The sequence below is a fragment of the Onychostruthus taczanowskii genome, unplaced genomic scaffold (assembly GCF_017590055.1).
Source record: "Onychostruthus taczanowskii isolate IOZ18803 unplaced genomic scaffold, ASM1759005v1 scaffold37, whole genome shotgun sequence".
Taxonomy (NCBI): Eukaryota; Metazoa; Chordata; class Aves; order Passeriformes; family Passeridae; genus Onychostruthus; species Onychostruthus taczanowskii.
This window is the reverse complement of record NW_024501126.1, coordinates 2,520,298-2,541,486: the sequence shown is the minus strand read 5'-3', so window position 1 is coordinate 2,541,486 and position 21,189 is coordinate 2,520,298. Positions and strand designations below refer to the sequence as shown.

Here is a 21,189-nt window from a genome sequence, read left to right as displayed (position 1 = left end):
CAGCTGGTATGTTTCATGAAAGGTAGCAAAAGAACTGTGCATTTCTGTGACTTGTTTAATCTCCAGCTTTGAATTGCAAGACAGAGATATGCATTTCATCATACATCAAACCATCAAAGCACTTAAGGAACAGCAGGAATAAAGAATTTGAGAGGCAGCGAGGTCTCCTACAAACACGTGCAGGGTGTTTGCACAGACCTCACTTCCAGAGAGCAGTTGACAATCTTTGCTGTTTTCATAGTCCAAGAAGGACATGGAAGTGTGTCCAGAGAAGGGAACAGAGATGAGGAAGGGGCTGGAGCACCAGGAGTACCTGAGGGACTTGTGGGAGCTCAGCCTGGAGAAAAGGAGGCTCAAGGGGACTTTCTCAGTCTCCACACTCTCTGACAGGAGGGTGCAGCCAGGTGGATGCTGAGCTTTGCTCCAAGGAAACAAGGGACAAAACTGAGAGGAAATGGCCTCAGGGCCATTTCAGTTGCACCAGGAGGTTTCGATTGAATATTAGCAAAAAACTTCTTCTGTGAATGGTTTGTCCAGCCCTGGCACAGGCTCCCAGTGAGGCAGTGGAGTCACCGTCCCTGGAGGACTTTAAAAAAAGTAAGGATGTGGCACTTGGGGACATGATTTAGTGGCGGACTTGGCAGCATTAGACTACTGGTTTGACTCAATAATTTTAGAGGTCTTTTTCCACACCAGTAGTTCTATGATTCTGTGAGAGGAATCATTCTGTACACTGAACACTTCCACTGGCAATTTTTTAGAGGGAAGCTGTAGACTTTTTGCCTCTAACCTTCTTAACTAAATACATGGGTGTGCCACCAGTGAAGATTACACAGAGAACATTCACATTGTTCATTTGGTTTACTGTCTTCTGCCTTAAGATTTTATTGGGAAAAGCACTGTTAAAAATAGAATAAAACTGGATGAAATGTGTTGTCTCACTGATACTAGGCCTGTTGCCAGCAAAGAAGAAGGCTTTGTGCTACAGCTCTGGTACCAGATGGTTTCTAGTAAATGGAAATTCCTCTTGTAACTAATCTCCTTTTCCACATTTTGAGAAGTATAAAAGTGAACTCCACTTTCTTTGTATTTCCTTCCAGTGCTCAGACAAGTCATGCTTGAGAACTCCTTCTCTTAAAAAGAGAGTGATCGATATCAACTTGGAAGGGAAGAAGGACTCTGGAATGCTAAAATACATCAGGAATCAGGTACTGATTAGGCCATATGCTAGTTAGGGAGGCAGATATATAGGTGCCAGGTTAAAATGCAGCAAGAGGGAAAATATAGATGGATCTCCAAGCTCATGTCAAGAGCTGTTCCTGAATATCAATCAGTTCAGCCCTGCATCTTTTCCCAATCTGAGTAATAGTAAATTTAAACCTCTTAAGGAAGCATGGTCAAAGAATCCTTTAAACATTTACCTCCATTAAATCACAGTCTCTGGCTCTCCATAGTGCCAAATGCACCAGAGCTGAGGATACAGAAAACCAAAGAATTCACAGCTATGTTTAACTGCAGCCTGTCACTTTACAGTATTTGTTTTCTTTCTTCTTACTTGTTCAAAGTTCCCTGAAGAAGCAACAGCCTCTTCATAAGCCTGTTCTTAGTGAGAGTCTAATGGACCTGTATTGCTGGTTGTGCAGCACTTTGGGAAAGTTTGGCTTTCCTTCTGTCCTCTTTCTTGGTGTTTTGGTGATGTGAGGGACAGGCAAAAGACTGTAGCTGGGAAACACTGCCCTTTTAGTATAGGCTGAAGGCCACGTCCCTCTATGGAGCATTTTCTGAAATGGATGAGCCTAGACGTTATTGGTGGGTAATTTGCAGACCAAAACCAGGGTAAAATCACTGGGTGTGTTCTTCCCTGTGGACAGTTGGCTCAGCCCTAAGGCATGGCTTGGTTTGTTGCAGGTGATGAGCCTGTCCCCTGCCCCTCTGTCACTGCTGATCAAGGCGGCTCCCATCCTCACCGAGGAGATGTACGGGGACATCCAGCCAGCAGCGTGGGAGCTCCTGCTCAGCGTGGATGAGCACATGGCTGGGGCAGCAGGTGAGACAGCCACACCACTCAGGATGGCTGCTGTGGCTGCACGACTCACAGGGCTTGGCAGTTTTGTAGTGGAGGAATCTGAATGCCACCAAGGTTTTCATAGATCTTCGTGTGCTCCGTGGAAAAGAGGTGGTCAGAAGGATGAGCAGGGCACTCTCTCTGAGGCCCTGGATGTGGTGGGTGTTTGAAGAATATCAAAATTAGTATCTGTATTCACTTGGGTTGGTAGGCAGAGGAAACATTGTGATTCAGCCTGTCCAGAGTCTACTGAAGCATTCTGTGTGTTGCCTGATGGAAATGTTAGTACTGATGCTCTGTGAAGGCTGACCTAGAGCAGAGGCCAGACAGAGTTAAAGAACAAAGCAGGGATTTATTAAAAGGCCTCAATGGATCCACCTTGGGCAGCACAAGAGCCCAGCCAGGGCAACATTTAAGATGGTCACAAAAATGGGTGCCCAGTCACAGGATCTCTCACTTTTGTAGTTCTGGTCCATTTGCATATTGGAGTTAATTGTCCAGTTACAGCTTTAGCCCATGAAGTCCCACCCTTGTTTTTCTCTCTTCAGTCCATGTTGTTTATACTCTTGGGCCTGAGATTTGGATCTTTGTCCTTGGTCCCCAGCTAGAAAAGGAATTGTTTTGTCTCCCTACTCTGTGCACAGAGCTCACCATGCCCTAATATGAAGCTCAGAAGTACACACTAAAGCAGCACAGAATCTGAAAAATATAAAAACTAAAACCTGAGGTATCAGTACCAGTTGAGAGCTCATACAAAAACTGACACAGGGAATGAGAGTGAAACTGTCATAGCTCCTGTCAGGCTGTAAGGAAAATTCTCATGTTGCTTGGAGACAGCAGAATTGCTCATTAAGTACTGTTATTATATGGTACTATCTAAATTTTCCATTTCCACTTAGTTTTAAAGTGTACAGATGATTGCTGATGACACATAGTTGAGAGGCATCTTTAAGACAGATGATTAGAACATCATTTACCTGTACAAGCAGTGCTTTGAAATTCTGCACGTGGGATGAAATTTATTACAATAAAATATAAAATCATACATATTGCGAAGTAGTAATAAGAATTTCTCTGCTGTGGGCTCGGATGTTCTCCCATGGAAATTATCTAGGTTCAGAGTTTATCCCTTGGCCAAAAGATGACTGACCTAATGACCAGCCGTGAAAAAATAAACAGTCAGGACGTGTCAGAAGTATTTCCTTAAAAATTGAAAGTATTAATGCTGCTGTAAAGCACGATGTACATTTACCTAGAACACGGCACTTTAAATGCACAATTTTGGTCACTGAAGGGAGATATTCATGTGTAACAGATGCTGTTAGGGCAGCAGGAAGAATGAGGAGCCTATATGATATATAGGATATTTATTTAATGGAGTCAGGTGAAGACTGAGAGGGGATATCTTTACTCTTCGTAATGACAGGAGACCAGACAAAGAGAGGGTTATTTAATTATTATTGAAATAAATATTATTTATTAAATATTTAGGACTAATTTGTTAGAAGAGAGTGAAGATGAGTAATTTTATGACTTCTTTCATGTGGAGAACAGATTTCTAACCACCAGGAAAGAAAGCAAAAGCCCTTTGGTTTGAGCTTGTGAAAGCAATTTCATGATGTGACTTGGGAGGTCCTCTCTAGACTTAGTGTCCTGTCCAAACACTCCTGGTCACTGTGTGCTAACGTGAGATGAGCAGAAATCATGAGCCTCAGCCTCAGAAACTGTGACCATCCCTCATGTGCAATACAGCGTTTCCTTAAATAAAGCGTAAATGAATTAAATTTGTATGTAAACCAATCTCCCACAGCTTTCAAATTCTACCTTTCTCCTCCCCCATCATAGAAGAAACTGGCTGAAAGATTTCCTCCCTTCAGACCTGCATACCTATGGGGGGCAGTCAGAGGTGTTCTCTCACTGAAGATTAGGTTACAGATATTTTTATCAAAAGCTGTTAACAATGCAAGAGCTTTGAAATGCTCCTCAGCCATCACTCCCCCTGCCATCACATTTCAATCCAGTACACCAGGCCTTTATTTTCCACAGATAACAATTAATTCTGCCCTGAAATACATGGTTTGTCACCCCCTCCCCTCTCTTTCTCATGTTCTTCAGGTTTCTCTCACTTCCATCTACTCCACCAGTGCACAGAACACTTCATTTCTCAGGTCCTTCTGTGCTCCTCCTTCAACCTTTGCCTTTCCCTGGTCAAACGTGTAGACAGGAAGAGAGAGGAGCAAAATAAAGAGAAATAATCTGCCTGATGGAGTACTCCTTTTCCTTCTTCAAGTCCTTTTCTGAGGGAAAGTATCCAATAATTTTGGATACTTTTTTTAATTCTATGATCTTAGAGGTCCTTTTCAACCTTAATGATTCTATGATTCTAAAAAAAAAAAATTTGCATGGGCCACAGGGAATGGGATGAAGCTTTGCTGCTCTTCCTGAGGATTGCTAGCTGGCTGCTACTCCAAAGCAGCCTCTGAAATACATCTTCCTTCTCCCCCCTTTCCTGAAGGGAGGATTAAAATCCATTTGAGGGTCTCTAGTAGCTTCTTTTAGAAGCAGGTGAATACAGGCCAAGCATATATTGCATTCATCAAGGTCAAACCCTGAAAACCCCCAGTGCTGCTATACAGAAACTGGATAAAAAGAAAAGAAGAATGCCTTGTTCATGTTCTACAGCACCATCTGCTGACCTCTCCCAAGGCTCCTCTGTTTCTCTTGGTTGCTTCAGAATGAGCTGACCCTTTTACATCTGTCCTGCTAAGACTTGTTAGAGTTTGGGAAGATCAGAGGGCAGAAGGAACTCTCTGAAGGTCCCCAGAGATTTTGAGCAGCACCAGGAGCCCAGGCAGTCAGAGAGCAGCCTTGTCCTGCAGAGGTCATGCTGTCTCCCATAAACACTGCTCTGGGGCCTGCACCTCTGAATAAACATTGAAGAAAACACTGGCAAATGTCTTCTTGCTGCTGTGGAGGAACAGCCACCAAATCTAGAGAAATTGTCTTCAGTGCTCTGCAGTGAGCACTGCTCAAGGGAACCCTGGATTCTCTGACACTGAACTCCCACACTGAACTCCCACAGCCACAGGAATCCCTCTGCTTCTGCCTCCTGCAGTGTCCCTCAGATACCATCTGCATTCACTGACCTCCATCAGTCTGTACTTTAATATCTTTTATATTCAAATAAGATCCGTTGAAGCAGCTGTTACAAATAGAGATGGGAGCTTAGATAAATCCCTGCCTTTTGCCCAGGCCTCTGGCAGCAGACACTGGCTTTGTTGGGGTGGCCAGCACCCCAAAACCCACCCTCACTGCCAAGTTCTTTAATAATGGCTGGTTTGGTCCATTATGGAATAACTTATTTATTTAACAGACACAAAATAAACAGACATAGTATTTTAAACAGACTATTTGCTACACAGGAATAAAACTAGTAGAGAACATACAGTGCACAATAGAGGTACCTATGTTACAGCTAGCAAAGAAACAGTACAGCTTAAAATCCAATGTACTTACCACCTAACTGATGATGGGGTGCACATAAAATCTCTCCTCTCAGTTCCCAGGGAAAGCATCTGTGGAGTCACATCTGACCTTGCAGGAGAAGATCCCCTGTACGTTTCAGGGAGTGTGTAGGAGACTTCTGTCTCTGTAGAAATTCATGTAGCTTTTATGGATTTTAAAACTGTCTCTCAGTCAGGAATTTGTAGCTTATTTCCTCATATCTGGTTTTACACTCAGTTGTTTATCTGGAGTTCCACTCCTGGCACCAGGGATAACTCACTGCTTGAACTCTGTCTGGCCTGAGTCACCTCAGTTCTTCGTGGAGGGGGGAAGGATGTCCAGAGCTGTGCACCAGTGGTGGACAGGCCAGATAAACTTTTCTGTGGTAGGGGGAGTATCCTGCCTCAGCTACCATCATGCAGTTTTGCATGGTCCTTTGTCTTGCTCTGTTTTCCCTTGGAGACAGACTGGGATCATTGCATGGAGCCCACTTAACTAATAACTGGTTTTACCCATGAAAATTTGCAGGTGACTTCTACTGGGGCTGTGTCTCCTGTTCCAGAGCTTCTGCTAAAGGCAGAGTTTGTGTTAAATCAGCCTTGATTAATCAGCACAGAAATCACTTGGAAGTGGAACCTTTGAAAGCCAAACTCATTTAGTCCCTTTACTTAAGAGATGTTCTTATTTTAAACAAGTCATGGCTGAGAAGATCAAAGGTGTACTCTGTTTTAAAGTGCAGGTTTTCCAGAAGAATTGACAAGCTTCAGCTGTAATGCTGTGTGGCTCCAAAAGGTAGAATCACCTGTGCTTGGTTTCATGAAGCAATACAGTTTTCTCTAGGCCTGGTAGATTGGTGATCCTATTTACAGAGCCAGGATGGGTTTTCTTTTGGTGTGGGTTTGTACACCTGCAGATTTTCTTTGCCAAATAAACACATTACTGAGAAACACAGCTGTTCTCTCCCTGCAGCTGCCATGTTCCTGCTGTGTGCTGTGAAGGTGCCAGAGGCTGTTTCTGACATGCTGATGTCGGAATTTCATCACCCAGAAACAGTGCAAAGACTGAATGCCATTCTTAAATTTCACACACTCTGGAGGTTCAGATATCAAGTGTGGCCAAGGATGGAAGAGGGAGCACAGCAGATCTTCAAGGTAGATAGGACACGTGAAGCTTAATGGTGATACTTTCAGCTTGCCTTGTGGGATAGATGTGTGAGGACAGACTACCATGAAATTTCCTGAAACTCTGTTTAGGGGAAAAAATGATTGTATAAGTCTCACTAGTGGGGGAAGTGATATGGAGAAGTCCTGTATTAAATGGGAAGAATAAAATGGGGGCTCAGGTCAGGAAATATGACAGAAGATATGTGCCATGCATGGTGCTACAGTCCACTGAGATACAGAGGTGGGAAAATTGGCAGAATTAATTTATATCTTGGGTACTTGTGCTCGTGTTCAATTAACAATACTGACAATAATAGTTCACTGTAACAAAATGTCTTTCGTGGTTTTGTTTAGATTCCTCCTCCAAGTATAAACTTCACTTTGCCTTCTCCTGTGCTGGGGATGCCATCTGTGCCAATGTTTGACCCTCCTTGGGTCCCTCAGTGCAGTGGGAGTGTGCAGGATCCTATAAATGAAGATCAGTCGGTAAGCAGGCATCCTGAGAGTAAGCACTGCTTCTTCTCTGTAGAGGTGGGTGGTAAATTAAGCCAAAGTATGTGAATTCACCTCTGGGTTAACCAGCTGGGAAAAAATGTAGTATATTCTGTGTAGGACACAGAGTTTTCTACATGGGCATCAAGCTTTTCTGTTTGTTCACTGAGGTACTGCACTGCACCTCATATCGCTGTGAGAGACACTGACCTAGATCTTAGGAGCACACAGCTGCTCTCTCTCCAAGAGAAGATTTTTTTCAATGGAACTTCATGAGAGACAGTTTAGTCTGCACTGGTTCATGTGGTGTCTCCTGGGAGGAGTTTGCACCAAAGCTTATTGCAGGTTTTTTGCCAGTAATTCTCCTGGTGAATCTCTGTTCAGCGGGCACTAGTCTGATTTATATTTAGAAACTGAGCTGCTGAACGTCAGTGAGACAAAGCCTTTGTCAGAAAATCTGCGTGCATCTTATCTAACAGCTTCAGGCTGTGTTTCTGCTCTTCCTCCCAACAGAAGTCCTTTTCTGCCCGAGCTGTGTCACGTTCCCACCAGCGAGCAGAGCACATCCTGAAGAACCTGCAGCAGGAGGAAGAGAAGAAGCGCCTGGGCCGGGAAGCCAGCCTTATCACTGCCATTCCCATCACTCAGGAGGCCTGCTACGAGCCATCCTGTACGCCAAGCTCTGAGCAGGAAGAAGAAGGTGTGCTCTGGGACCAGGAACTGCATTCCTGGAAAATTGATTTTTAGTGTTAGGAAGGTCCCAACCACATCCATTTGTTGAAGAGTACAAGTCATTGAGAAAAAGTGTATTTGAAAATTAGTACCAAAAAAGGGACAAAACCTCAGATATATTGAGTTCTTACTGGGTGATAAAGACACTGACCCCATCTGCCCCAACTTCAGTGGAGCTTGCCAGCATTTAACGTCCCAGAGCTCCCAGTTTCTTGCAGGATTTAACAAGAGACTATGCAACACTAGGAATGAAATCCATCTTTCCTAACTTCTAACTCTTTAATAATTAAAGGGTGGGAGGAATTGCTCTTTGGCTGTATATGTCTTAAGAAACAGAACTTAGGATATACTCAATTGCCCCTGGGGTTTTCTACCTTTGTGGTGATTACTGGGGGAGCCCAGGTGACAAGATCAAGCTCAGCACCAAACTTTGAGACAACACAGATTACGTGACAGGAGTCACAATAAGCTTAGTCTGTGGGTGAGGAGTTTTACTGGCCCAGGCTAACAGAGCACAAAGACTTCATTAAAGGCATTCCAAGGTATGTGCCATTAGGTGAGTACAGCATTGGTGAGATCTAAGCATACACTGGAAAATCTACAATTACCTGACTTGACTTCTCAGCATTCTGATTGGGTTGCAATTGCTGTCCTTCAAAAACTTCCTTGAAGTCTGCTGCCTGGACCTGGATTGACATTTCCTATTCTCTTTGTCAGTAGAAGAAGTTGCCAACCTGGCCTCCCGCCGCCTCTCTGTGAGCCCATCCTGCACCTCCAGCACCTCCCACAGGAATTATTCTTTCCGCCGTGGCTCTGTGTGGTCAGTGCGCTCAGCAGTCAGTGCAGAAGGTGGGTGACTTCACTTTGGAGCATTCCCTCCTAGGATTTCATTCACTGGAAGCCTTTCCTATTCACCCATAAAGCTCTGGTGTTCCCTTTTGCCAAATACATTCCCAAGCTTCAGCTCCTTTATAATAGTTACTGCCCTTCATTATTTTATTCACCCCTGCTGTCACAGTACTTTCTCTTGCCTCTCATATTCTGCTTGGAGAATAGTGCTACAGGGAGCACTCTAGCTGAAAAAAGGAGATTTTAGCAAAACTAATTGTGTTGCCTACAAGAAAAGAAATGTAATTTGAAAAATTACATATTTATAGTGAAAATTCTTGATCAAGAAATTGGCTGGAGGCTCCATTTCTACTTGGAGATAGCAGCAAACCTGTCATGTTTGCACAGTGAGTGGTGTTCTGATCTTTGTTCTGCGTATAGAGCCACTAACATAAATGTTTATCTAACCTGCCAGGATAGTAGAACAGTATTCTCTAATTCCTCTTCCTCTCACTGCTCCAGATGAAGAACACACAACGGAGCACACTCCAAACCACCACGTGCCCCAGCCACCCCAGGCTGTGTTTCCAGCTTGTATTTGTGCAGCAGTGCTCCCCATTGTCCACCTGATGGAAGATGGAGAAGTGCGGGAGGATGGAGTAGCTGGTACTGACCTCGATTAAACTTCACGGGATTGCTGCTTAAGGATGGCAGAACCAGTTTCAAAACTGTTTGAATGCACATGTGCAATAGAAATGTGTCTTTGTAGGGTTTTTCCTTTTTATTTTCTACATAATTTGTATTTGGGATTGAGGGGATTTTGCCCTTTCAGGATCCTAAAAAAGCCCCTAATTTAAAAGAAATATTGAGAAGCTGAAAAAAATCTACTGAGGGGATACAAGGACAGTAAGAGGCCTAACACAAGTGTTCTTTGAGGAGGAATCGTAGGAGCTGGGCTTGTTTGGAGTGATTCGAAGGAAACAGAGAGTTAGAAGAACACTGACTTAGAGTTTACAGCTTGGGAAGTTCGGATTAGAAATGGTGAAGGAAGTTAATCACCAGGAGCATAATTTCTGTAGATTCTCTGTGCACAGGGGTTATCAAACCCTGACTAGTCATAGCCATGGTTAACATAGCTAGTGTAAGTGACAGCCCCGCTCCAAGCAGCTTGGACTGAACACTCTGGAGATCTATTCCCACTCATACTTTTGTGTTCCTATGATGAGCAGAAAGCCACCTATACACAACCTGAATATTTTGGTCACGGTCTATGATGTCTTTGTAAATTAATAGTACATTTCCTTGTATTTGTTTTATTGAAAGTGTTAATACATGGTGGGCTGTTCTGCTTCCTTCATCTCTCGCTTATGATGTCAGCAAGTTGTGTATTTAACTTCCTGTTACATTTAGTATTCAGTTTTAGCTGTATGTAGCCAGCCCTCTAAACAATGTATGTGTGATTTTGTGATCAGGAAAACAAAATAATGAATAATTCTATGTTGTTGTTGACCTTCAGAGAATTGCAATTAGTTGCACTTCAGGGAGTTGATCATCAAAACAATTCCCTGCTGACTATCTAATACTGTTCACCAACACCAGATCAAATCATTCTATGAATCACCACGAAATTGAACTTGCGTGCATGAACAAAACAAGTACATGCATTTATATCTCTCAGTTGCTGGATTTTGTCCATCTGGAGTTAAGAATCCAACCAGTTATTTCTTTATCATTCCTTAGCAGTTGTGAAGTGCTTCATGCCATATCACCAGTAGTTAGGGAAGGTTCAAATATTATTATTTGATTATTATTATTATTATTTTTATTATTACTGGGATCACTTCAGTGGTTACCAGGAATTCCAGTGCATCAAATGGTGTCTTGGGTGTTCAGTATAAAATATGACAGAGGAAGGAAGAAGACTAGGAAGGTTTTTTTTTAAATATACCAGTTCATGGCTTTTCCAAGAGGTGGTTCTGACCTGGTTTCCTTTCTCTCTCACAGTAAGTGCTGTTGCTCAGCAGGTTCTGTGGAACTGCTTGATTGAAGACCCCTCCACAGTTCTGCGCCACTTCCTCGAGAAGCTCACCATCAGCAATCGACAGGTACCCTCTGCCCTCCCCAGCAGGTGACAGGACTTAGAGCAGGGGAGCACAGCTGCCAGCACAGGCACTTCGTGGACATCACTGGAGGAATAAAATGTATTATTATAATGCAGCATGTCATCACTCAGTCTTTGTCCCCTGGTGTAAACAAGGCACGGCTGATTTATCACCGCTAAGCAAAGCTTTTGCTCCAAGCCAGGCTTTGAGCAGCTGTTTAGTGAACATGGCACAGGCACTATTGCCTTCACTCATGCCACTCTACTCAGGTTCTCTGAAAGATGGAGTGGCATTGTGTCTCTGTGGCTCGTTAGACTGCTTCCAGGATTTAGGGAAGAAAAGCATGCTGACTCTCTGTATCAGTTTCTCAACTGCACATGTGGTGTATGATATCAGTAGTATCACTGGCCTCAGCTTTCAAGCCACTACCTAAGAACTGACTCTAAAATGAATATTAAACTTGAGAAATGTCAGGAAAGGCTGTCCTTTTGTTCCTTGAGTAAGCCAAGGTGTTGGTGGACTTACTGTTCCTGAAACTTCTCAGCCATCTCCCACAAAGCTTTCATTTAAGGTCAGAAGGTCGTGTCTGTTCCACAGAATTGTTTGGGCTGGAAGCAACTTTAAATATCACATACTTCCAGCTCCCCACCACTGGCCGGGATACCTTTTACTGCACCAGACTGCTCAAACCCCCTCTAAATCTCCCCTTAAACACTTCCAGGGATGGGGCATCCACACCATCTCTGGTCAGAGAGGTTGTTTGTTCAGCACCTTTGAGAAGAAAGCTGCCATCTGTCCAGCCTCAGAGGCCTCTGAGCCATTGCAAGCTGTTGTTTCACCATCTCTTCATATGACCACAAGTACAGAACACTCAGAACAGGTGTATTTCCCTGCAGGTGTATCACTGGCATGGGTTGTCCTGTGCATATCCATGCCTACAGCACTGGCTCAAACCTGCTGTGGGGTTGGAGGATACGGGCCATAGAAGACATTTGTGGTACCATCTGTCTCTCTCAGCTGACGAAGAAGGAGATTCTGTGCCTCCTGTAATCCCTTCACACCATGAGGAATATCTTAGTCCTCATTTAAGGCAGGCAGTCTCCAGAAGAAGGGAAGATAGATTCTGCCCACTCCTCCCACCCCACAGCCACAGCTGTTGAGGTCAGATGAACTAGATTTCTCAGATCATCTGAGATAATCACAGGGACAGCAGTGCACCATCAGTAGTGTTACAGTCAGTACAAATTGCAGCAGGAGGTACTGGCCTCACTGAGGTCAAATGGGAAAGACACTGGCCTGGGTGAGTGCCCTGGGCCTTATTTTGCAATATCTGGGAGCAGTAACAGGTGTATAGTTTTACTTCATGTGCTGAGAGACAAAGCTGAAAAAGGGACTATGGAAAAATGTGGAGAAACAAAGCAAGAAAGGATAAAAGGGAAAAAATCTGTTCTTCACTTTTTGGTGGGAAGAAAAAACTTTTGCTTTTCTTCTAGGATGAGCTGATGTATATGCTAAGGAAGCTTTTGTTGAACATTGGAGACTTTCCTGCCCAGACATCTCATATCCTCTTTAACTACTTGGTGAGTAGCTTGTGGGCCCACTGTGCAGCCCAGAATCTCTGCTCTGCCTTCATGTGTGCAATAAATGCACTCAGTTTTTCTTATATAGCTTATACTTGCTCCTGGTTATGGGTGCAAGTCACCAGGCTTCCACTAGCCTTTCTGGCCTTCTGGGGAGAGGAAAGGAACCTTACTCTTTTCATTAAACCTGTCATGGATTTCTGAACCTCAGTTCAGAAACCTTTAATTATTTTACTTTATTTGGGTTCAGAAAGTGCTTTGCTGATAGACAGTCCTCTTGGAGCAGATCTAGCAACTTCTTTCAAGACTGGACAAATGTAGTTAGGAGGTGAAGCAGATAAGATATATGCTTCTCCAGGGAGCCTTCTGTAGTTTGTGAGTTGTTTACATGGCAGCACTTCAGAGCATAAAGAATAGGAATTCTCTAACTGCAGACATTCTCCCTTCTCCTCATCTGCAGTGGTGCTTTAAGCTGTACTGCAAGAGTGCATTTTGCGCCCAATCCTCATGATCTCTAGAAAAAGGAAGAATATTACAGGCAGATTGTTCTTTAATACAAAATTTCAGGATGAAAGTTTAATGAGTTTATCATTAAATGAAAAAAGGTAGAGCAATACTGTTATTCTGTGTTACAGAATATTCTGTGTTCTGTTATACAATGCTCTGCACAGTTAAAAGAGTGTGTACAACCTGATATTCCCCTTATTTATTACCTGCAGGTAGGATTGATCATGTATTTTGTACGGACCCCATGTGAATGGGGCATGGATGCCATTTCTGCCACTCTCACCTTCCTTTGGGAAGTGGTGGGTTATGTTGAAGGACTCTTCTTCAAGGATCTCAAACAGACCATGAAGAAGGAACAGTGTGAAGTGAAGCTGCTGGTGACTGCCTCAATGCCAGGTATAAGAAGAAAGTCTTTAAATCTCCTTCACTTCAAAGTTTATGGACCACTTTACCAAAAGTAAGATACATCAGAACAGGATCAGAAAAAAACCCACTCACAAATGGCTGCATATTTTAAGGCAATTTTCCTTCAGTTGAGTAGTCAGTCAGTAAATTTACTGCTGATTTCTTGAGATTCAGAAAACCACTTTAAGAGCTCTAAAAGAAGCAGAGAGAAAGTGAATTAGAACAGTATTTCAACCCAGAGCTTTGTGCAGGGGGGCTGTGAAAGGCTGGAGGAGCATTATTGTAAAAGTCTACCATTCAGACTCTGGGCATTATGAGTCAGACAAGAGATATCTCACTGATAAACAGGTTTGACCTTTTGCATGTTTCTTCCTCAGAGCTGACAGTTGCTGCTAAGGTCAGCTCATCCTTTAAGAACAGCTCAATTTCTCATTAAACTGTGGAAGTGGGAGAATATGTTAACACTGCTTAATGGTTCCAGACAGGACTCTTAGTCTGCCTGTCCAGGAATGAATTGCAAGTACCACTCCTTCTCCATGGGCAGTCTCTTGAAATTAATTAAAGAGGCAGGGAGAATGCAACAACTTTTCTTCCTCTAGGCACAAAAACCCTTGTTGTGCACGGACAGAATGAGTGTGACATCCCAACGCAGTTACCAGTGCACGAGGACACGCAGTTTGAGGCTCTGCTGAAGGTAGGAGCGAGTGTTTGAGCTGTACACACTGCTTACATTTATCTGCCATACCTGGATGCCAGCAATCCATGCTGCCTGATCATCCTGTCCCAGTGTCAGGGAGGGAAATCCTGTTCACAGGAATGTCTGTGTCCCTGTGAGGGGAGCTTGGTTGCAATAAACAGGATCCCACATTTAAGGATTGTAGAAATGCTCTGAACTCACAGAAATCCCAAACCTCACAAATGCAACTACATTTGGAGACACTGCAGCTTGCTGGGTATTTGCTGTATACTTCTGATAAATACACAGATCATTTAGATGTTTGGTTTTATCAACACTAGAGAGGAGAGATTGATCAAGATCAGAGTGAAAATGATTGTTCAGTAACCACAACAATATTTTGGTATCCAGTAGCTATGCAGTCACTTTCTCTTTCTGCAAAAAATGTCCTGGGTGGTTTTAACTGAGCCACATAGGAAACAGATTTGTAAAAGCCTTCAGTTTGTCTGACTATGTTAAATTTTACTGGGAATCACATCTCAGTGTTTTGAAGTGCCAGAACTTCAGTGTCTCTGCATACCACCTATCACTAAATCTTGATAAATACCCAGGCCCATATGCTCATAGAGTCAGACAAACATGTGTGATATGAAGACATCAAGATAAGTAACACCAGTCTTCAGGATTGTGAGGTCAGCATGCTTTGATTATCACAAACATACTCAGGTACTTCATGATTAACAAAAGAAATAAATAATTAAAGCCACAACAGTGTGCCAGTCTGATTGAGGCATGCATACTTGTGCCTTTATAGATTATTAGATGGATATTCTTCCTTTGGATATTGTGGTATTTGTACAAAACAACTAAAAAGTAACAGGATATTTTGATTTCTTTCTTTTCAGGAGTGTTTGGAGTTTTTTAACATACCTGAAACTCAGTCCTCTCATTATTTTTTAATGGATAAGCGTTGGAATCTCATTCATTACAACAAGGTAAGGAAAAGATCAAGTCCATGTGACTTTTCATCTTGTCAGGGTTAAACATCAGGTTCATCTAAAGGAGAACAAACATCCTATAAATAGAGTTCTGTCTGTGGGCATCACATCTTTAGCTGTGTGCGCTGAAAGATTGAAGTTTGAGAGAAGAGGGAAGAGGCAGAAGTTTTCTTAGAACAGATCAAATTTCTCTTCTGTTTGTGGTCTTTCATGATGCCTGACACTGTCTGAAAGCCCTTGCCCTTCAGAAGGGGTTAAAGGGCCCTTTTTTCCATTCTGTTGAGTGATGCCATAGTGATAACATTTGTTTAAAATATACTTTTTTTCCTTTCCTGGCAGACCTACGTCCGTGATATTTATCCTTTCCGGAGGTCAGTTTCTCCCCAGCTCAACCTGGTGCAGATGCATCCAGAAAAGGGTCAAGAGCTCATTCAGAAACAGGTATCTCACTGTCACCAAAGACCTCTAACCAGAAACAAACCCTGAAAATATTTTTTTTTCCCCTTTTAAAGGCTTTCCCTCATGCTGCATGCAGATCAAGAGTTTCACTGAGAAGTAGCAATCAAGCTGAAATCTGCCTTGGGGCCATATATTCTGTACATTATTAAGGAAGATTAGAGTGGAATGTGAATTACCCCCTCCCCAACTCTGTGCAGCCAGTTTCCTTTTAGGTGGATCATTTTGCAGAAAATTTACAAAGGAATGTGTTTAAGCACTATGCATTTAGTATTAACAGTTGTATTTTTGTAGCCAAAAATCAGCTATTGTAGTTGTGTTCTTACTGAGAGTAGGAAAATACCATCATGAGTGGTTATAAAAGGCACCTGTAAAGCTGCTGCTAGCAGCTAAAGTAATGCAAGATAAAGTCAATGTCATCTCATATGTGTGTGGCATAAAATAGGACAATATGTCATGTACCTGTCATTAGAAAGTCAATAAAAATCTGAAATTACTTGGGCTCAACTTGGTTGCTTCTCTAACAGAAATTACTCTGGTTCTAGGAGGTGTCCCACAAATAAATGAGTTTAATACACTCTACATGATCCAAAAATATTTGAATGGTCTTCACATTTTTGTCAGGGCATTATTTTGCTTTCCACATTTTTATATTTAGAGTGCTCAGAGCCCAAAATATTTCTAAGGTAAAACTTGCATCACACATTTGCTAGCCTCTCTCTAGTCATGCAAGATGTTGCTGGAAAACATCCAGCTTCAGCAAAGAAAGCAACACTGTAGTAACCACCACTGAGCAGCAAAAAAAGTACTTTTTTACTTGGACAAGTGCTTGCTTTGTTTTATTGGCTACTTTTCTTTTGCAATTATACATATACTTTCCATGGCTAGATGTCTTATTCCAGAAGGTAGATAGAATTCCAACTTCTTGTTGACTATAATCTAAGGCCTTGAAGAGAGGAAAAACAAACATGTGGCTTTCACCTTGGGGTTGGTTTCTCTGACCACCTTGGGGCTTACATTAACCTACAGAAAAACCTATGGCAAAGTTGAAAATTGTTCCACAACCACTTCGGGTCCTCCAGGAGACAGAAACGGAAAGTGTTGTTAGAACCATTTTTACAAACACAACCCACCTGTGAGACCTGGGCTGGAGAACAGTGGCACGCAAATTCTGGCAAGGGGGTGCAGCATCAGCCCTGTGAATTTCACCATGATCCTCTGAGCCATGAGTGCAGCATCCCTCGGATCAGAGCGAGCCGTACAAGTGCACGGAGATTTTAAAGAGTTTTTGGATTAGGCTGATGTAGATCTCTGTTTCCCTGCCAGGTGTTCACCCGCAAGCTGGAGGAGGTGGGGCGGGTGCTGTTCCTGATCTCACTGACACAGAAGATCCCTCCAGCCCACAAGCAGTCCCACGTGTCCATGCTGCAGGAGGACCTGCTCCGCCTGCCGTCCTTCCCCCGGAGTGCCATTGACGCCGAGTTCTCGCTCTTCAGTGACCCCCAAGGTGTGATCCCTTGGCAGCTCTCCTGGAGGGCTGGACAAGGCACAGAGGGTTTCAGCAGTTGCCTCAGGGTTTAGCTTTTATGTTTTTCAGAATCTGTGCTGCTTTAGTGTGTGAGTCTGGGCTTCGTGTAAGGGGATAGTAAGCTCTCTTCACAGAGTAGAGAGACAAAACAATTCCTTCTCAAGGACAACCGATCCAGATGTCAGGCCCAAGAGCATAAACAATGTGGACTGAAGAGAGAAAAACAAGGATGGGACTTTATGGACTGGAGCTGTAATTGGACAATTAGCTCCAGTACGCAAATGGACCAAAACTTATAAAAGTGAGAGATCTCATGACCAAGCCGTCTTTTGCTTCCATCTTGGAGCCAATCAGGCAGGGCCACGACTGTGGCTCTGGTACTGCCTTTGAAGGCACTTCAACAAATATCCTCTTTATTCCTCTTAATTCCATCTAGCCTCTGTTCCAGCTCCTTAAGGCATCACAGTGAATGCCTCGTTTGCCTTAGAAACATACAGGCTTGCAGCGTTTCTGGAAGCTGATGAATCTCTTCCTAGGGAAACTGATACAGAGCTGCTGGTTTGTAAGCACAGCAGCAGAAAAGGCTTCACTGTTGGAATTCTCCAGGCAAGGCTACTTGCTTTGGACCCAAATGAGAATAAGTTTTAGTTGAGTTATTAAAGTTACGCATGAGACTAAAAAGGACTGCTCAAAGTCCTTTGCCATCTGCTTTGAGGAAGCAGTTGACATCCAAGGAAGTCTGAGCAAATTCTGCAGCAGGGATAAGAAAGTCCACACAGAAACTTTGCTCTGGATGTAAAGCAGGTTTTCCAGCATGATGCTAAATAGGTTAAATAGGCCAGTGTTGCACAGTGGTAAGCATTGGCAAGTTCTGTACCAGCCCTGAAGGCACTTGATTTCAGAAGCATTATTGTAACTCTGCATCAGTTTGCTGTAATGTGTGGGACACCTGGGACATAAAACCTGAGCATAAATCTGCACAGCCTCTGTGTGGGGCAGACGATGCATGTACAAGCTCAGATCTTCCACTTTTTAAGGGAAGTGTGTCCAACCAGCAAATGAACAGTGTGATATTTATCATTCTTCATATTGATGCTTTAAATTGAGGATTGCTCAAGCACTTAAAGAAACACAGGATGGGTGAAATAATTTTAGAAAGGCAGAAGGATGGCCATTGTTGTGGGATGGTTCTTTGCAGTGAGGTGAGGCTGGCTATGGTAGACAGAGCTGACTGCTGTCGATTCTTCTCCCTTGCAGCTGGCAAAGAGCTCTTTGGTCTAGATACCCTTCAGAAAAGCTTGTGGATTAAGCTGCTGGAAGAGATGTTCCTTGGCATGCCCAGCGAGTTCCCGTGGGGGGATGAGATCATGCTGTTCCTGAACGTGTTCAACGGTGCGCTGATCCTGCACCCCGAGGACAGTGCCCTGCTCAGGCAGTACGCCGCCACCGTCATCAACACGGCCGTGCACTTCAACCACCTCTTCTCCCTCAGCGGCTACCAGTGGGTGCTGCCCAGCATGCTGCAGGTGAGCCGTGCCAGGGGCAATCCCAGGGAATGCTGCCGCGTCCTGCTGCAGGTCACACCTCGGCAGGAAATTCTTCCTGTGAGAAGAACTTCCCGTGAGTTCTTCCCTGTGAGGGTGCTGAGGCCCTGGCACAGGCTGCCCAAAGAAGCTGTGGCTGTCCCATTGTGGGAACGTGCTTCTTGTTGATGGAGTGGCAAAACTGTCTTTTGTCTTCTTAAAAAGGAAAGAAAAGTTTCTCTCATCGATTAGAAGTGAAAAGCCACCTCATGGGACCTTAGGGACTTCAGACTTAAGGACAGCTAATTGGACAAAAGCCAAAAAAATCCCACCTAGGTAGTTTACTAAAAATGAAGTAAACAAAGAAACTAATTGCTTTTGTGAGGTGTTTTACCAGGAGCAAAGACCTCTTGCACCTGGATTGTTTTTTCTGTTTGTTATTTTGCCTTTTATTAAACCTTTTTGTTTCCAACAGTGCAACAGAAACATTCCTGCTGATTTTTATGCCTCCAAAGGTAGCTGAGCTATCTTAGGTGTGTTATAGACCTCCAAGAGCTTCTGAGACCTAGCTCGAAGGAGCTCATATAACACCCCATCCCTGTGAGAGTTCAAGGTCAGCTTGAACAGGGCTTGGAGCAGCCTGGGATAGTGGAAGGTGTCCCTGCCCACGGCACAGGGTGGAACTGGGTGGGCTTTAAAGTCCCTTGCAACCATCCTGTGATTCCATGATGGAATTGACAACATGGAAACTTCAATCTGCTCAGTCCTCATGAGAGCTTTTAGGTACCCCAAGAACAACAGTGAGATGGCCCAAATTATCTTTCTATTTCCTACTTGAGTAAATGACTAAATTTTCTGTTCTGCATTGTGTTAAGTAAATAAATAGAGTATATAAATATAGTATAAAAAAAAAAAAAATTAGTCTTTTCCTTTCTCTGTACTTCCACACAGAAATGTGGAATTTCTGGGCAATTTTTGGACCTTGGGCATCTCTCTGTGGTTTTTGCTTCAGGGATGGCTGAAGTTTGGGAAATAGTTGAAATATCTGGATTTACTACTTGCTAATTGAGACTAAATTATATTCAGTTTTTAAGTATGAAAACAACTCAAAACATTTATGAAGAATTGCATGTTTTTTCTTGTGAGTCATGACAAATATTGGAAGTGTCAGAGGTGGAGTTTCTCTTCGCTTCAAGATGAACATGTGGGCCTCTTTTCCTGTTGATTCTTCAAAAAAAGTCAGCTACTGAAAATAAAACATAAAAAATACTTATTTTACAGATAGAAAGGATTATTTCTGTAGGGTTCAAAGGCAGTATGTAAGTAGAGATTTAGAATTATAATGCAAATACAGAAAAGAAGAATCCCTATATATGTTCATTTTCACATAGTTAACAGAGAACAATAATTAGACCCAGTGATTACTTTACAGCTACTACAGAACATGTTTAGATAGCTAAAGTCTGATATCCTGCATTACATGATTAGATAAGTATGAATTGGGTCCAGTTAAGCAGTGCATGGGTTTGTTAATGAGAAACAAGACATTTTGAAATAAAATAGCCTAAAAACATAATTTGAAGTTCTCAACAGTGACCATTCAGTCCTGCAAAGGATTCTCCCTTCATTTTCACTTCATATTGAGAGTAATTAGTTTGTAATTCTTTCCTATCCTCACCCTCAATTATTGTCAACTACTGAATTATTAAAATACCACTCCTGGGAGGTAAAAAAAGCCATTCTAAAAGAAAATGCAAGTGTTTCTGAGCTTGTTTGGTTTTGCAGACTTTAATTTCTCTGCTCCAGGTACCCAAGACCAGTTTGTTTGTTTGTGCTCAATTCTTTTACCACTTCTGGGCTTGATCCAGCTGCTAATTGAAATGCATACACAGTTAATTATTTCCCTTTCTGAGGTAATGAGATATTGCTGGTAATTGATGGGTCTCATCCCCATGCTGGAGGGTTCTGGCTGTATGAAAGCCATGCTAATTTCCTCAGCCTACCAGGGCACTGACAAGTCTCTGCAGAGGTCCCACACAGAGAAGTTTTTCCTGGGAATTCATCCTGTTTACATAACTGGGAAACAAATCCCACAAATTTGCAACACATTCTCTGCATGGTTCAATGGCCAGCCCTGAAGGAAATGCCACTCTAAAAAACTTAAAATATTTTAAAAGTGGGTGGCACTATCATTGTGTTGGAGGACAGAGTAGGAGTACAAATTATCATGACGAACTAGAGATGCAGTCTGAAAAAAAAGAAAAAACCCAAACTTCGGTTACACTACTTTTAAATCATCAGCCACAGAATATGGGAAGGAAAGTAACTGGATCAGTGGCACCTCTGTAGGACAGAATGCTGGAATTATAGATCTGAAGCCAGACATGAATCAACAGCATCCTTCTGCTGAAGGGTAGAAGAGAAAAATATCTCAAATGACAGTCTGGGGTGACTACACAGATTTATATTGTGTGAAAAACATGGAATAATTCGGCTTTCATCATCAGTGATCCTCACTGGAAGTACTGAGTATCCAGCTCAGAGAAAGCATCAGAGTACTGGAAAACAGGGATGTTCATGTAGAAAACATGTCTTGTGAGAAAGAACTGGAAGATTTGATTAACTGAAAA

The 21,189-nt window shown here is 42.9% G+C and overlaps 1 protein-coding gene across 3 annotated transcripts in view; it reads left to right on the top strand.

Moving 5' to 3' along the window:
* UNC80 (unc-80 homolog, NALCN channel complex subunit) overlaps positions 1-21,189 on the top strand; it is a 124,000-nt gene that overhangs the window by 67,779 nt on the left and 35,032 nt on the right. For all 3 annotated transcript variants that reach the window (XM_041411679.1, XM_041411677.1, XM_041411678.1), the window contains 15 exons: positions 1,101-1,208; positions 1,909-2,047; positions 6,539-6,720; positions 7,087-7,218; positions 7,738-7,924; positions 8,674-8,805; positions 9,307-9,450; positions 10,789-10,889; positions 12,380-12,466; positions 13,186-13,369; positions 13,978-14,072; positions 14,960-15,049; positions 15,392-15,493; positions 16,835-17,015; positions 18,294-18,562. In XM_041411679.1, coding sequence (XP_041267613.1) covers positions 1,101-1,208; positions 1,909-2,047; positions 6,539-6,720; positions 7,087-7,218; positions 7,738-7,924; positions 8,674-8,805; positions 9,307-9,450; positions 10,789-10,889; positions 12,380-12,466; positions 13,186-13,369; positions 13,978-14,072; positions 14,960-15,049; positions 15,392-15,493; positions 16,835-17,015; positions 18,294-18,562 — 2,133 coding nt within the window. The remainder of the gene's footprint in view (positions 1-1,100; positions 1,209-1,908; positions 2,048-6,538; positions 6,721-7,086; positions 7,219-7,737; positions 7,925-8,673; positions 8,806-9,306; positions 9,451-10,788; positions 10,890-12,379; positions 12,467-13,185; positions 13,370-13,977; positions 14,073-14,959; positions 15,050-15,391; positions 15,494-16,834; positions 17,016-18,293; positions 18,563-21,189) is intronic.